The 18,034-nt window shown below is 38.0% G+C and overlaps 1 protein-coding gene across 1 annotated transcript in view; it reads left to right on the forward strand.

Annotated features, from left to right (window-relative positions):
- LOC137408792 (uncharacterized) overlaps positions 1 to 18,034 on the forward strand; it is a 109,830-nt gene that overhangs the window by 32,635 nt on the left and 59,161 nt on the right. The window contains exons 14-24 of the mRNA XM_068095378.1: positions 4,165 to 4,319; positions 5,248 to 5,340; positions 8,192 to 8,405; positions 10,033 to 10,143; positions 10,738 to 10,955; positions 11,560 to 11,648; positions 12,267 to 12,430; positions 13,063 to 13,281; positions 14,185 to 14,283; positions 14,478 to 14,636; positions 16,846 to 17,001. Coding sequence (XP_067951479.1) covers positions 4,165 to 4,319; positions 5,248 to 5,340; positions 8,192 to 8,405; positions 10,033 to 10,143; positions 10,738 to 10,955; positions 11,560 to 11,648; positions 12,267 to 12,430; positions 13,063 to 13,281; positions 14,185 to 14,283; positions 14,478 to 14,636; positions 16,846 to 17,001 — 1,677 coding nt within the window. The remainder of the gene's footprint in view (positions 1 to 4,164; positions 4,320 to 5,247; positions 5,341 to 8,191; positions 8,406 to 10,032; positions 10,144 to 10,737; positions 10,956 to 11,559; positions 11,649 to 12,266; positions 12,431 to 13,062; positions 13,282 to 14,184; positions 14,284 to 14,477; positions 14,637 to 16,845; positions 17,002 to 18,034) is intronic.

Genomic DNA, 18,034 nt, shown 5'->3' on the forward strand with positions numbered 1-18,034 from the left:
TGAACTATCTGCATTGTCAGTTGGGACCCTTATGCTACTCATCTTGAACTATATGCATTGTCAGTTGGGACCCTTATGTTACTCATCTTGAACTATATGCATTGTCAGTTGGGACCCTTATGTTACTCATCTTGAACTATATGCATTGTCAGTTGGGACCCTTTTGCTACTCATCTTGAACTATATGCATTGTCAGTTGGGACCCTTATGTTACTCATCTTGAACTATATGCATTGTCAGTTGGGACCCTTATGTTACTCATCTTGAACTATATGCATTGTCAGTTGGGACCCTTATGTTACTCATCTTGAACTATATGCATTGTCAGTTGGGACCCTTATGTTACTCATCTTGAACTATATGCATTGTCAGTTGGGACCCTTATGTTACTCATCTTGAACTATATGCATTGTCAGTTGGGACCCTTATGTTACTCATCTTGAACTATATGCATTGTCAGTTGGGACCCTTATGTTACTCATCTTGAACTATATGCATTGTCAGTTGGGACCCTTATGTTACTCATCTTGAACTATATGCATTGTCAGTTGGGACCCTTATGTTACTCATCTTGAACTATATGCATTGTCAGTTGGGACCCTTATGTTACTCATCTTGAACTATCTGCATTGTCAGTTGGGACCCTTATGTTACTCATCTTGAACTATATGCATTGTCAGTTGGAACCCTTATGTTACTCATCTTGAACTATATGCATTGTCAGTTGGGACCCTTATGCTACTCATCTTGAACTATCTGCATTGTCAGTTGGGACCCTTATGTTACTCATCTTGAACTATATGCATTGTCAGTTGGAACCCTTATGTTACTCATCTTGAACTATATGCATTGTCAGTTGGGACCCTTATGCTACTCATCTTGAACTATCTGCATTGTCAGTTGGGACCCTTATGTTACTCATCTTGAACTCTATGCATTGTCAGTTGGGACCCTTATACTACTCATCTTGAACTATATGCATTGTCAGTTGGGACCCTTATACTACTCATCTTGAACTATATGTATTGTTAGTTGGGACCCTTATGTTACTCATCTTGAACTTTATGCATTGTCAGTTGGGACCCTTATACTACTCATCTTGAACTATATGTATTGTTAGTTGGGACCCTTATGTTACTCATCTTGAACTTTATGCATTGTCAGTTGGGACCCTTATACTACTCATCTTGAACTATATGCATTGTCAGTTGGGACCCTTTTGCTACTCATCTTGAACTATATGCATTGTCAGTTGGAACCCTTATGTTACTCATCTTGAACTATATGCATTGTCAGTTGGGACCCTTATGTTACTCATCTTGAACTATATGCATTGTCAGTTGGGACCCTTATGTTACTCATCTTGAACTATATGCATTGTCAGTTGGGACCCTTATGTTACTCATCTTGAACTATATGCATTGTCAGTTGGGACCCTTATGTTACTCATCTTGAACTATATGCATTGTCAGTTGGGACCCTTATGTTACTCATCTTGAACTATATGCATTGTCAGTTGGGACCCTTATGTTACTCATCTTGAACTATATGCATTGTTAGTTGGGACCCTTATGTTACTCATCTTGAACTATATGCATTGTCAGTTGGGACCCTTATGTTACTCATCTTGAACTTTATGCATTGTCAGTTGGGACCCTTATGCTACTCATCTTGAACTATATGCATTGTCAGTTGGGACCCTTATGTTACTCATCTTGAACTATATGCATTGTCAGTCGGGGCCCTTATGTTACTCATCTTGAACTATATGCATTGTCAGTTGGGACCCTTATGTTACTCATCTTGAACTATATGCATTGTCAGTTGGGACCCTTATGTTACTCATCTTGAACTATATGCATTGTCAGTTGGGACCCTTATGTTACTCATCTTGAACTATATGCATTGTCAGTTGGGACCCTTATGTTACTCATCTTGAACTATATGCATTGTCAGTTGGGACCCTTATGTTACTCATCTTGAACTATATGCATTGTTAGTTGGGACCCTTATGCTACTCATCTTGAACTATATGCATTGTCAGTTGGGACCCTTATGCTACTCATCTTGAACTATATGCATTGTCAGTTGGGACCCTTATGTTACTCATCTTGAACTATATGCATTGTCAGTTGGGACCCTTATGTTACTCATCTTGAACTATATGCATTGTCAGTTGGGACCCTTATGTTACTCATCTTGAACTATATGCATTGTCAGTTGGGACCCTTATGTTACTCATCTTGAACTATATGCATTGTCAGTTGGGACCCTTATGTTACTCATCTTGAACTATATGCATTGTCAGTTGGGACCCTTATGTTACTCATCTTGAACTTTATGCATTGTCAGTTGGGACCCTTATGCTACTCATCTTGAACTATATGCATTGTCAGTTGGGACCCTTATGTTACTCATCTTGAACTATATGCATTGTCAGTCGGGGCCCTTATGTTACTCATCTTGAACTATATGCATTGTCAGTTGGGACCCTTATGTTACTCATCTTGAACTATATGCATTGTCAGTTGGGACCCTTATGTTACTCATCTTGAACTATATGCATTGTCAGTTGGGACCCTTATGTTACTCATCTTGAACTATATGCATTGTCAGTTGGGACCCTTATGTTACTCATCTTGAACTATATGCATTGTCAGTTGGGACCCTTATGTTACTCATCTTGAACTATATGCATTGTTAGTTGGGACCCTTATGCTACTCATCTTGAACTATATGCATTGTCAGTTGGGACCCTTATGCTACTCATCTTGAACTATATGCATTGTCAGTTGGGACCCTTATGTTACTCATCTTGAACTATATGCATTGTCAGTTGGGACCCTTATGTTACTCATCTTGAACTATATGCATTGTCAGTTGGGACCCTTATGTTACTCATCTTGAACTATCTGCATTGTCAGTTGGGACCCTTATGCTACTCATCTTGAACTATATGCATTGTCAGTTGGGACCCTTATGTTACTCATCTTGAACTATATGTATTGTTAGTTGGGACCCTTATGTTACTCATCTTGAACTATATGCATTGTCAGTTGGGACCCTTATGTTACTCATCTTGAACTATATGCATTGTCAGTTGGGACCCTTATGCTACTCATCTTGAACTATATGTATTGTTAGTTGGGACCCTTATGTTACTCATCTTGAACTATATGCATTGTCAGTTGGAACCCTTATGTTACTCATCTTGAACTATATGCATTGTCAGTTGGGACCCTTATACTACTCATCTTGAACTATATGTATTGTTAGTTGGGACCCTTATGTTACTCATCTTGAACTTTATGCATTGTCAGTTGGGACCCTTATGCTACTCATCTTGAACTATATGCATTGTCAGTTGGGACCCTTATGTTACTCATCTTGAACTATATGCATTGTCAGTTGGGACCCTTATGTTACTCATCTTGAACTTTATGCATTGTCAGTTGGGACCCTTATGTTACTCATCTTGAACTATATGCATTGTCAGTTGGGACCCTTATGCTACTCATCTTGAACTATATGTATTGTTAGTTGGGACCCTTATGTTACTCATCTTGAACTATATGCATTGTCAGTTGGAACCCTTATGTTACTCATCTTGAACTATATGCATTGTCAGTTGGGACCCTTATACTACTCATCTTGAACTATATGTATTGTTAGTTGGGACCCTTATGTTACTCATCTTGAACTTTATGCATTGTCAGTTGGGACCCTTATGCTACTCATCTTGAACTATATGCATTGTCAGTTGGGACCCTTATGCTACTCATCTTGAACTATACGCATTGTCAGTTGGAACCCTTATGTTACTCATCTTGAACTTTATGCATTGTCAGTTGGGACCCTTATGTTACTCATCTTGAACTATATGCATTGTCAGTTGGGACCCTTATGTTACTCATCTTGAACTATATGCATTGTCAGTTGGGACCCTTATGTTACTCATCTTGAACTATATGCATTGTCAGTTGGGACCCTTATGTTACTCATCTTGAACTATATGCATTGTCAGTTGGGACTGATTGCGCTCTTAGGCACATGCTCAGCTACATCCTCAAAATTGGCGGATGAATTCTGGAAAAAACTTGCAAAATTATGAGATTTAATCATTTCCAGAACTGTACGTATAATACTTATACTTATAATTCATAGGTGATCGACATCACGTTTGAGAGATCTGCTGGGGTCTCTGGTCTCCTCTCCAGACTCAACTTTGTCTGTCAGGAGGCAGCGAAGAGCGTAGAAAAAGGCTTTTCTATTCTAATTCTATCGGATAGAAATGTCAATGCTGATAGGATACCCATCAGGTAACAGAATTCAGGATTGGCCACACATTTAAGAAATGCTGAGCAAGTCTAGCAGACGAGAACTTACGAGACATGACAGTAGTAAAAAAATGACCGTTATGTTGAGGGATGAGTCCAGCAATTTTTACAAGCCTAGTTATTGGCTGACTCTTTTACTGGCTGATATCTGAAATCAACCACTATGTTAATTATGGAATGGAAGACAAAAAAGAGGGAGTGGGAGCGAGAAAGAGAGGAAATGAAAAAGATTAGGAGAAAGAGAGTAACTGGGAGATAGAGCGAGAGAGTAACTGGGAGAAAGAGTGAGAAAGAACGAGGGGGGTCAGTGAAAAAACAAAAGAGAGGAGAGAGAGAAAAAAGAGGAGAGGGAGAGAAGAATCGTATACATCCACGACTTTGGTTACACTTTTTTAGTTTCATTTTTGGTGACGGATATTTTACAACCAGAGGCTGATCTTTTGAAATTGAAAATTTGCAAAAGTTTATTGAAACCGGCATAATTTAGCATTGAAAAAACTAAGTTGAAAATATGCGTTTCCTGTATTAGTACAATCACTCTTGTGCTTTGTTCATCGCCGCTGCAAAAAGATGATGTGTGCAACCTTTTAGTGCTCAATTTGACGTGGAGTACTTGTAGTTAGTAGAGACTATTAGTACAGCATCATTTGGTTGGAAGCAACGGTGCGGCAGACCCTTTGACCAACTTGTCTAATAAATAGGTTATTTATGTTTATTGGTATAAATGTTGACCCTGAATGCTCTTCTTGTAAATGTTTGATGATGAGAAACAAGGAGAGATTCAATGTGTGACTGTTTATTCTCTGTTTATTCTCTGAATTACTGTTGTGATTGGCAGACCCTTATTCACTAGCATAACCTTTATTTCGTGAAAGTGAGGCAAGTAGAGGTAAATCTATGTATTATTCAGCGCTGCTCTTGCCCAAGGCGCAGTCCATCATCATCTGATAGAGGAGAAGCTGAGGATGCGTACCGCACTGATTGTTGAGACCGGTGAAGCTAGGTTAGTATCTATATTAAGGTTAGAAGGCACCCTCAGAGAGCCCCCTCCTCTATAATATAGTGTTACAAACTTGAAAATGTCATATTCTGGTGTAGTTTTTTGAGACAAATCCAATGGTATACTTGGTTTGTTCAAGTTTTGTTTTAAAGTGGTTTGACATACTTTTTAGTGGCAGGAATGGAAAGAGCACACTTGAATTATATAGGAAACCTGTTTTCCTTGAAAATAATCTTTTTGAAAAAAAGTACTATTTTGAGGGTGCCCTTCTAACCTTAACTTGCTTTTGTATGGTTCTGTTGGTGTTGGAGTGGGTAGTAAGTGTTACTGCTGGATCACTCTGCTGAATTTAGTGCGGGGGTGAAGAGCACATTCAGTAAGCAGTTATAATTGTACATATTTATTACATCTTACCACTTCTCAACTTCTAGTCAAGACTGAGGAAGAGAGCACTCATCATGTTCATAGTATAGTAGTATAGTATAGGATAAAAGCATCTAAGATCAGATATATTTGCTGATGTTACCACTTACTTACCTTTGGCATATTGTTTGTATACCTGGCTCTTTAACCTTTTTGCTATAATGGTTTAAATATGACATATTTGTTGTTTGTCATGCGTCATATCAATAATATGTCATATCCATGCATGTCATATTAATTTTAGTGTTATATCGACAATGTGTCATGACATATATCGATATGACACATCCATGATATATCTTATCTGTTGTGCCGTCATTCAAGCATGTCATATCCACTTATGTCATGTCCATGCATGTCATATCCATGTACAGTGGACCTTTAGGATATGATTACCCTGATATATGATTTTTTTCACTTTACGAAATTGAACATAATGCTTTTTTCACCTCACCATACGAATCTTATTTCACCATACGAATTCAACAAAACTTTCACCCGAGTTCAAATTTGGCAGTTGCTGTGCTTATTACGTACGTCAAAATAACAGCCGTCAAAATGCTGTTCGGCGGAAATACTTTCATAACGCATGCAAGAAACACGCTGACCAATTTATCTCAGTTAAAGGTTGACTTGCAACAAAATTCGCATTGCAGTTATTTGACATCTAAAGATTCACCGTGTCTTAATCTTGTAGGTGCAAAATATGTGGAATTGTGATTACAAGCTCTTAAAAGCCCAAAAATGAACAGTTAATCGCAGCCATCACAAAACCGCCGTTGATTAGAATCTCTTTCCGAAACTGCTCAAATGGGACGTAGTTGTACAAGATGGCTTCTGTTTACACTTTCATGCAACCTCATTCGTCGAAATATTTTTACAAATATACTTCACGCATTCAATAAAACCATGTCTATTGTTCTTACGCATCTATTTTATCGTCTTTGTAATGCTGTCACTTTCAGCACTGATATCTTACAACCTACTGTGAAAATTCGTTTAATTTTTTAGCCTTTGCTCGAAGGAGTGAATATCATTGTCTGATAAACATGACGAGCTTGTTGGTCACCTGGGATAATCGAAAAATGCTGCAGAAAATATTTGCGAAGTATGGGTCACATGATCAGATTATGACTAGATGATTAGACCAAGCCGAAACAAAACTGTAAAGTAGCGAGCATCTATATTTGATACGGGGTCTTTGGTAAAACTGGAAGGGTTTGTCATAAACTAGTGCTCCGAGAAGTTTTATATTGAGCCTTTTATTGGACTTTCAATTTACGTGAGAACATCATGTGACAAAACAATAACCAAACCTAATGACTACGTCAGAGAAATAAATTGATTCCGATCTACAGCGGTTTCGTGATGGCTGCGATCAATGTTCGTTTTTGAGCTTCTAAGAGCTTGTAATCGCATTTCCACATATTTCGCACCTACAACGCAGCAGAGTAAGACACGGTGAATCTTTTGATTTCAAATAACTGTAATGTGAATTTAGGTGTAACTCAACCAACTCAGCAATCCTCATGCGTAAAACGGTAATATTTTCGCTTGAAAACCTGTGGCAAAGTTGAAGTTGCGATCTCTTTAATCAGCGGGTAATCAGCAGACAACTTCTCTCAACCTGCTAACGAAACTCTACTTCATTACGAAAAGAGCATCGTTCGGGCTTTTTTGCTGACCGAATTAGGTTGAGAAAGGTTTTAATCAGGTCCGCTGAAAGTTATACTGAAAGCGAAGCCAGAAACTGATGAGTAATAAAATTTTAGTGATAAAAAGTTGAAATTTAGTAAAATAATTAAAATACATACTAAAACATAGCTTTAAGTGTGTGTGTTTAGTAAGCTAAACTTATTTGAGATGAATTCAAAGTTTATGTTATACGTACGTCTGTATTGACGGTAAAAACTCTACGGTACGTCCTGCACATGTTACATTATAATGTTACATTTTACTGCAGATCATAACCACTAAATAAACTAAAATTACTGTAGGTAATAATAGTTACTAAGGTTAACACATTATTTTGTTATCAATTTTCAATATGTACAGTACTTGCAAAAAATTTTGATGATTTTTACAAGGGAATGTTTGCATTATATAATTACTATGGCTTCTATACTCCTCCATATGATTTTTTCACTATTCAATGACAACCCTGGAACGGATTAAAATTGTATATTGTGGGTGCACTGTAGATTTTTTCATTTGTTGTTTTGTGCCCATTGTGGGAATAAATATCATGTTTTGTTCGCCTCATGTCTAGATGCATAGGAGTAACAGGAAGCTATGCAAGTGTGTTTCTCTAAGCGTGACTAGATTTAGGCTATGATTGGTATTCGTCGTCTCTCTTGTTTTTGCTAACTGAACCCAGCCATTAGAGCACGACTTTAACAAACAAAGTTATTCAGAATGTAATTTGCTCTAGAGAGATTCACCAACTCTGCATACTACTCGGGTACGGGGCGGACGCAATATGTCCCTACCTTGTGTATGAGTCAATCGGTTTGGTCATCAGTCTGGGGCTGCTGGAGAATCCTATGACCGAAGAGGAGATATTCGAGAACTACATGGCTGCCTGCGCTCGAGGCATCAGCAAAGTCATGGCAAAAATGGGAATTTCTACTTTACAAAGCTACAAGGTAGTCATTCTGATTAATTGAGAACATTCTAGAAATGTTAGATCCGGGAGTGACTCTATAGTTTGATTTCGGTATTTGGCTGAATGCGAGACCAGATGTTTAAAGGTCTGCAATAGCCGTCAAACTTGCCATCAAACCGTAGTAGCTTTGCCAAGTAGCTTTGCCAAGTAGCTTTGCCAGGTAGCTTTGCCAAGTAGCTTTGCCAAGTAGCTTTGCCAAGTAGCTTTGCCAAGTAGCTTTGCCAAGTAGCTTTGCCAAGTAGCTTTGCCAAGTAGCTTTGCCAAGTAGCTTTGCCAAGTAGCTTTGCCAAGTAGCTTTGCCAAGTAGCTTTGCCAAGTAGCTTTGCCAAGTAGCTTTGCCAAGTAGCTTTGCCAAGTAGCTTTGCCAAGTAGCTTTGCCAAGTAGCTTTGCCAAGTAGCTTTGCCAAGTAGCTTTGCCAAGTAGCTTTGCCAAGTAGCTTTGCCAAGTAGCTTTGCCAAGTAGCTTTGCCAAGTAGCTTTGCCAAGTAGCTTTGCCAAGTAGCTTTGCCAAGAGTTCCTGATTATGTTTAGCTAGTTGGCCCAAATACTCAACTCAACTACTTCGGAGAAACGTTATTGCTGTTTAATACAGTTTCTACTGAGGTAGTTCTATGATTATGAATATAAGACCACTAAGAATCTTTGGATATTGTTTTGTTGGCTTGTATTCAAAGATGTGGTCACCTCAAATTCTGGTAGATTCTATCACAATGTATAGCCATTTTCTATCATTTGAGATTGTTTTTCGTTTTAGGTGATCTGTCTGACAGAATGTTTCAGGATCAAAATCGGCAAAGCTTGATAACAGTTAAATTGCCTGGGAGTAAAATGTACCCAAAAATAGTGTCAAAAGTGGCACATTCTGTTATAAGTGATACATGTACGTTATCCTGAGCATTGCGTACTCATATGTTTATACAGCATTTAGATAAAAACAACGGAAAAAATTTTAACCAAATCATTTTAACACATCTATAGAGATGTATCTGAAGCCATATTTGAAGTTTTATTTCAACAATCATGAGCAAATACAAAATAAAATGTGTCAATAGTCACGGGTAACACCGCCACTTGAACGCAATAGTCGATGTCATAACGAGAGGGACTGGCAGCAGTGCGACTATTGACGTCATTTTGGGAGAAGTCTGGGTGCATCTTTTTCTTTTGAACATTTCAACTGCGACCGAGTTTTGCCGATTTTAATCTTGAAATATTCAGGCAGTCGGATCTTTAATCGATCCTTTAGTAAAAAGGTAAATATTTAGTAATCAGGTAAATATTTAGTAATCAGGTAAATTTTTAGTGATCAGGTAAATATTTAATAATAAGGTAAATATTTAATAATAGGGTAAATATTTAGTAATAAGGTTACACCTTGCTAGCAACTTGTTGGAATGTCTAGGAGCCAGACTAGTGTCAATCTGTTAACCGACTCATGACATGTCACTCATGACATGTCATGAGTGATGTGTCATGAGTGACATGTCATGAGTGACATGTTTGTGAAGTTTGTTTTTTATAGATACTAGTTTATCAGTCTAGATTGTATAGATTTTAGATGATTTTGTCGAATGTGTCACTCATCCATTTTATCTATCCTATTTTAGGGTGCTCAGATATTTGAGGCTGTGGGGATTGGACAGGAAGTCATAGACAAATGTTTTGTTGGCACTGCATCACGTATCGGTGGGACCACTTTTGAGGTTCTTGCATATGAGGTTGGTTGTCCCTTGTAAAATACAGAGACAGGCATAACCCAGAGCATTTACTAGGTATCACACATTTACTAGGTATCACACATTTACTAGGTATCACATATTTACTAGGTATCACAGTTTTACTAGGTATCACATATTTATTAGGTGTCACATATTTACTAGGTATCACATATTTATTAGGTGTCACATATTTACTAGGTATCACATATTTACTAGGTATCACATATTTACTAGGTATCACAGTTTTACTAGGTATCACATATTTATTAGGTGTCACATATTTACTAGGTATCACACATTTACTAGGTATCACATATTTACTAGGTATCACAGTTTTACTAGGTATCACATATTTATTAGGTGTCACATATTTACTAGGTATCACATATTTATTAGGTGTCACATATTTACTAGGTATCACATATTTATTAGGGGTCACGTATTTACTAGGTATCACAGTTTTACGCAAGTGCTCTGGTGTGTTTTTGCAAAGCTTGATTTTATTGCGAATTGTTGTAGTTGTCATCTGGAATTTTTACCATGCGCTATATTTGCAGCTGTAGTTCATGTTGTATCTTCTATGGACCTTTACAGGCATTCACCAAGCACAGTCTTGCATACCATTCTCAAGATGGTGACTTCTACATAGCCAATAATCCTGGTACATTTCACTGGAGGTCGGGCGGAGAAAAACACATAAATGATCCAGAAGTTATCGCTGATCTGCAAGATGCATCTAAGCGTAACAACAAAGATGCTTACGGTCGGTACAGTGCTGCCTCACAGGAGAATGCGCGAGCCTGTACTCTCAGGTAAGAGATTTACCTGTACCAGTGAAGAATTTGAAGTGCGATTCCATTAGTGGTGTCTTGAATCATGATTGAATAAATTGTTTGCGAACAAATAAAGCTAATATTGGATTCACTAGTAATTAGCCTCGGTTGCGTCTGTCCATCTGGCCTAATTGAGTGTGGTGTTATATGGTTGCACGGTTTTGGGCTTCTATTACTTTTGTTGTGTCTTATGTCTGTACCTAAGGTTTGGTTGGCATGTGACCACTACTTTAGGCAAGGAAGGAGGAATGCTGCTTGTAGATAAAAGAGATTATTATGTAAATAACTCTTGCAGACTATCACCTTCGGTTTATCATTTTCGTACTTTTTAAATATGTTATAATATATTTACAGTGTCTAAGTTGTTTAGTACTAAAGGTCTCTTATTTACTCTTGTTTCCCTACGGGATTATTGGGGTTATTAAAATGCAGTAGAGACATCAGGTGGAGACAACATAAGGATTTAGTGACAGTTGGCAATTTGGCCCTGGATCTGTTTGTCTTATGTAGGGCATTTCGCAGTAACACCTTTCTATTGCATTGACTTGTCATTCATAGACATTATTTATTGTGTGCCTTGCAGAGGGCAGCTCGAGTTTGTATTCTCCAAGGAGCCTGTCAAGCTAGATGAGGTAGAGGATGCAGCCAGCATAGTTAAAAGGTTTGCTACAGGTTAGTTGATCATCTCGATCTTCTCTAGACTTAAACATCGTTGGTCAAAGGGTGCTGACCGTCCCAGCGGTTTGGTTGGTCAAGCAACTTATTTTGATAATCTAATGTAGCACATGTCACTATTACCTCTTACATGAGTACCATTGACATAGCCGTGTTTTTACCATTAAAGGCTGGGTATTGGGGTTTGTTAAACTTGTCTTCTGTTACAATCACATAGTGGCATCATTTTCCATAACTATTCTCAGCATTTTTGTGATTCAAAACAGAGCTGCTTTAAAACAATTTTCTGGTGTGAGATGAACCACTTTCAGTGTGCCTGTTTTGTTGTCCTCACATGCCAGGCTCAGTGGCATATACCAATGTTCTGTTGCCCTCACATGCCAGGCTCAATGACACATACCTGTGTTCTGTTGTCCTCATATGCCAGGCTCAGTGACACATACCTGTGTTTTGTTGTCCTCACATGCCAGGCTCAGTAACACATACCTGATAGTTACACCAAAGAAAAATAGTGTTGAACCTGTTCTTGTTATAAAAAATGGAAAATCTCCAGCAAGTTGAACCAGTTTTTATGTTGACATTATAATGACCTTGTGTGTCATTACCATCTGCCAGGAGCAATGAGTTTCGGGAGCCTGAGCTATGAGACACACACAACTTTAGCAAGGGCTATGAATAAGGTGGGAGCCAAGTCTAACTCGGGTGAAGGAGGAGAGACGCAAGAGAGGTTTATGGATGTGGACGCAGTGAATGGTGGACTCAGGTCAGGCATCAAACAGGTGAGACGGGTGTAAGCCATGTTATTATATATAATATATAATAATATTAATATAATATATAATAATATTAATATAACACATTGAAGTTCGTATTTTTGTAGCAGCGATGGCTAAGTTTTCAATTTCAGAAAAAGCTAATTAGTAGCATAAAATGCAGTAATTAGCGGAAAATTTTAAGTTATTTTATTAGCATTGTGGTTCTCAGATGAACTTTCCACAGAGGTACTCATAATTACTGCCATCATAGACCACATGTGGCCGTTTAACTCACTCTAGCGACAGTCGTACAGGGAATTGAAGGGATCATATTCGTCTTTATACTGGTTGATGTTTATATTTTGAATTATTGGCAGCATAAATCCTATATGGCATAAGCTAGTTTTTTACTAGTGGCAGCTGGCAGCGCTGCCGATATGACTTTTCGGCCTGATAAAATCAAAGGTTGATTCGGTGTCGCGATTGCACTGGTAAACTATATTATGTATGTAAATGCTGGATGTTAGATAGCTGGAAGGCCTAAAATTAGTCAAATATGGGAACAACTATTAGTATTTGTATTACTATTTGAGATGCTGTCTGCTGACTCGCTGACACAGACTAATTTAGTTACTCATAAACTATTCATGCTACAGGTTGCCTCTGGGAGATTTGGAGTGACCAGTGCCTACCTCGCTCACTGCGATGATCTGCAGATTAAGATGGCTCAGGGAGCCAAACCAGGCGAAGGGGGAGAACTCCCTGGCTATAAGGTTACTAAAGATATAGCTGAAACCAGGCATTCCATACAAGGTGTCGGGCTCATCAGCCCTCCACCCCATCATGATATCTACTCCATTGAAGACCTGGCTCAAGTACGATTCCTTATGTCATGTTTTATATCTAGTACTTTCAGTCTCCCAGTTTTGAGGATGATGCATGGTATATCTAGTATATAATCTGCACCTGTGATCTTAAAATTTTGTTTAAAAGTTTGGGTGCAGCTTATACAGCAGAAACTATATCTGTAAACTACTCAGTATGCTCAGGGCTAAGGTACCTTTTAGAATGTGCAAATGCTAAAAAAAATATATTCAACAATAAGGCGCTAGTAAATATCCAGTACTTTTACTGATGTAATGAGGTCATTAATCGTGGTCACTGTCATGTGACATCTCCAGCACTGGATTCCAATTGTAGGGTTGATTCCATTCGTTACTTTTCGTGGATACAACGATTGGAGCAACATGTCGGTTGTTAGTTTTTAAAGCTACGTTCGCAACTTTAAATTTAAAAGTGACATTGTATTTTCCCTTCTCTACGATATGTGTTACATAATGTGCTCATTGATTTGTTTATTTGTTTACTGTAATTAGTTTGCTGAATGTGTAAAGCATTGCCCACAACACCCCCCTCCGAAAAGGTGAGAACACTTACTTGTTTATTGCCACCTCATCAGTCAAAGAGTCAACACTTGCCGGAAACCCATATGGCTAGGTTAAATTAAGTGTGTTAAATAAATTGGAAAAACAGTGGGTGGGTACACGGAGATTTACAGTTTTTGTAACAAGTTTAGCTAAATTTCTAATAATTTATGTTTTATTATTGCTTTATGTTATTATTTGTGAGCTGAAGAGATTGTTATCGGGTAAATTTAATGGTTTGTTTTCACAGCAATGACTTATTGCGCAACGCTTTCTTAGTTTTCTAAAAATATTTAGCTGTATTCCGCTGTTAGATTTTACTTTTGTTACCGCGGCGTTAAATCTCCTTTGTAGCTTATCTACGACCTGAAGAGCGCCAACCCTACAGCTCGAATCAGCGTGAAACTCGTCTCAGAAGTTGGAGTCGGAGTGGTCGCTGCTGGTGTTGCCAAGGTAACAAAGTGCTTTACCTACTCTTTATGTTCTCTGATGCGCAAATCATCAGGAGTTACGATGCATTCATGTTGAGAGTTTAATGTTCTTCTCCAGTTGCCATGTAAAATGTAATATATGTTGTAATCTTATAACTGTAAAGATGCTGAATTTGGTTCTGTATATCGTAAACGTAAATGTGTCTGTTTACTCAGGGAAAATCAGAGCACATTACCATCTCAGGACATGATGGAGGCACGGGTGCGAGCAGCTGGACTGGCATTAAACACGCTGGACTTCCTTGGGAGCTAGGAATAGCTGAGACTCACCAGACCCTTGTGCTCAACGATCTGAGGTCAAGGATCGTGCTCCAGGTCAGCTGTTTTTCATTGACTCACACTTTTTTAAGCATCATAAATAATATGCATAAAGCGATGCTAATAATATATAGATAGAGATATTGAAGGTTTTAGTGATGAACACGTACCTGGAGTTTTCTATTAGAGTTGCCCCAATTTTGGTAATTGAGTCGGTATCGGTGCCGATGCTGGTGTTAAGTATTTGAATCGGGATCAGCTGATCCTTTCTTGAAAAATCTGAAACTTCCGATACATTTTACAGATCAACTATTTAGCAGAAAACCGTATTTTAGCCTGCTACAAAAAGTGAAAAAATGAAAAATCATCAGCTGCAAGCTCCTTACTTTTACCTAGTGAATTTCGGGCCTGCCACACAATTTTTTTTATGTCTATAGCCTGATCAACACAGCTGAGAAACCTTTTTGATTTAATCAGGATGTAATCACAAAGTGTGGTATTTTCCAATTACAGCGATAGGATTTATTGCAGCCAATCACGAACAAGATAACAAAGATGGGAGACAAGAATACAGTGTAATATTTCTATTTACTAGCATTATGAAAGTAATTTAAACGGTCGATGCATAAAGTTATCTGTCAATCTTTTAATCCTGACGATACAGTGTATCATTTGTACCGTACAAAGAATGGTAACCCCAGTGGCTTATCAGTATTTAGCCTGTCCTCCATCATCTGTGGCAAGTGAGTCACCCCTTCAATACAACTGGCTACATTGATAGTGATAGAAGATAGAGACTTCTTAGTGAGAGAATTGAATCACTAACGGTAATTAAAAGAAACATTGATTTGTTCTAAACTTGTACAGGCGCAGCAGTTCATCCAGTAATAGAATAGAGACTTCCATTATCACAGAGAGGACTGTACCACTAACAGTAATTACCTTTATTTACAAATTACAAGAACCATGGACTGTATTGTTATTACATGCACGGTATGTCAATATGTGAATATGTATATATATTTTTTCCATAAATACAAGCAAATAAATACATTATTTATATTTTTTCCATTATATTTATATTTGCATAATAAAACTAACAATTATCTATGCAACACAAAAGATCTGAATCGGATTATTTTTCAATAAGAGTCGGTATATTGGATCGGTATCTGAATCGGCTGCTGAATTTAGAATCGGGGCATCTCTACTTTCTATGTGTAGTTATCTCCTTTATAGAGTTTTTAATTCTTAAAGGTTGAAAAATTACAAATGATAAAATTTGGTCGTTTTAGTTTTTTCAATTCAATGAGAACTTCGCTATGTTTATCCACACTATTTTTGTAAACATATATTTCCCATTTTGAGACATACGCTAGTTTTTTTGTAAGTGAAATTGTAATGCTGTTATTTAGTGAAGTAATGCTGTTATTTAGTGAAGTAATGCTGATATTTAGTGAAGTAATGCCTTTAGAGCACTAATTAGGACTTTTTAGAGCACTAATCGCTGGAATAGGCAGTTTATAAAAGTGCTCAGGGGACTATTGCTTGTGATAATCTTATTTTAAATACTTAGTCTATTTACCAGCCCATAAAATGCCTGTTATGATGTAATTAAAGTCTGTTTCCCATATACGTCGCAAAGCACCGGCGACAGCACCGCAGGCTATTAGCGGTGAAATGGGAACCTCCGCGCCGGGTACTGCTGTTAGTTTCCGACGGCAACGCAAGAGTTCAGCGATGTTCAAAATTCGCAATGAGTTGCAGACAAAACCTTCCCGAAATGTACTGTACAGGTGAAGGTCAGCATTATTGAAATGGCATGGCGAGCGAACATTGTTCATGTAATTATTAGCGATGCAGCTTTATGTGAACATGAGCTGCCGAGTCTAGTTTCGCAAGCGCTTTGCGGCGCAATATTACTGCCAGAGTCTTGCAATTGATATGAGAACCAGGCTATAAGCAATGGGGAAGTCACAAGTTAATTTGTCTTACATTCACGGCTAGTCCGTATCAATATTTTATGTTATTATATTCCCTATTCCGCCAAAATATGGTCTCCTTAAATCGCAGCGACGAGCTTTCTCACTAATATTTTTTGTCTCTAAAGTGATTTTCTGTTTTCTTGACATTGATGTAAGACGGAATATCATTAGTACATAATAAAAATAAATGTAATTTTAAAATGCTGTCATTTAGCATTTAACATGCCTTGTATAAATCTATTGTTGTCATAAAAGCACATCATTCAGTTCAGTTTTTTCAGGCTGACGGCCAACTACGGAATGGAAGGGATGTTGTCATCGCTGCACTGCTTGGTGCTGATGAGTTTGGATTTTCCACGACTCCTCTCATTACTCTTGGATGCACGATGATGAGGAAGTGCCACCTTAACACCTGCCCTGTTGGCGTGGCAACACAGGTATCACATTTACACTTTCTCTATCAAACCACAGCCACTCCACTTACAAAGTTAATTTGTTTGGAGATCTGCTTCATGTGTTGGAGCAAATGTTTTCCGATAGAACTCCTTTGTAAGTGCTACAGGTAAGTATACCTAGCATTAAAAAGTGCATAATGTGAAACTTCAAAAATTTTAAGCATAAAAAATAAATTCTATTCAAAAAATTTAAGTAATAATAACAAAGAAGGTTTTAATAATTACTTCATTTTTAGAGACTCACAAACAAAAGTATAGGCGTGTAGTGTGTAGGGAAGGGTAGACGTTTAGTGTGTAGTGAAGTGTAGGCGTGTATTGTGTAGTGAAGTGTAGTGTGTAGGCGTGTAGTGTGTAATGAAAGATAGGCGTTTAGTGTGTAGTGAAGTGCAGGCGTGTAGTGAAGTGTAGGCGTGTAGTGTGTAGTGAAGTGTAGTGTGTAGTGAAGTGTAGTCGTGTAGTGTGTAGTGAAGGGTAGGCGTGTAGTGAAGTGTAGGCGTGTAGTGTGTAGTGAAGTGTAGGCGTGTAGTGCGTAGTGAAGTGTAGGCGTGTAGTGTGTAGTGAAGTGTAGACGTGTAGTGTGTAGTGAAGTGTAGGCGTGTAGTGTGAAGTGTAGGCGTGTAGTGTGTAGTGAAGGGTAGGCATTTAGTGTGTAGGGAAGTGTAGACGTGTAGTGTGTAGTGAAGTGTAGGCGTGTAGTGAAGTGTAGGCGTTTATTGTGTAGTGAAATGCAGGCGTGTAGTGTGTAGTGAAGTGTATACGTGTAGTGAAGGGTAGGCGTTTAGTGTGTAGTGAAGTGTAGGCTTGTAGTGTATAGTGAATTGTAGGCCTGGTGATATATAGTTTTAAAGGTACTGATAGAGATATGCAGTGTAACTTGCTCCAGCGTAAACTACAGTGTTTGGAAAAAAGGTTTCAGATAGCTTGACGTTTGTCTTTAAATAATGATTTGTTTTTGTGCTTACAATATGTGATCTTTTGATGTCCATATTACCACATTGCCGTATTAGTTGAAAAT

Source organism: Watersipora subatra, chromosome 11 (assembly GCF_963576615.1).
Source record: "Watersipora subatra chromosome 11, tzWatSuba1.1, whole genome shotgun sequence".
Classification (NCBI taxonomy): Eukaryota; Metazoa; Bryozoa; class Gymnolaemata; order Cheilostomatida; family Watersiporidae; genus Watersipora; species Watersipora subatra.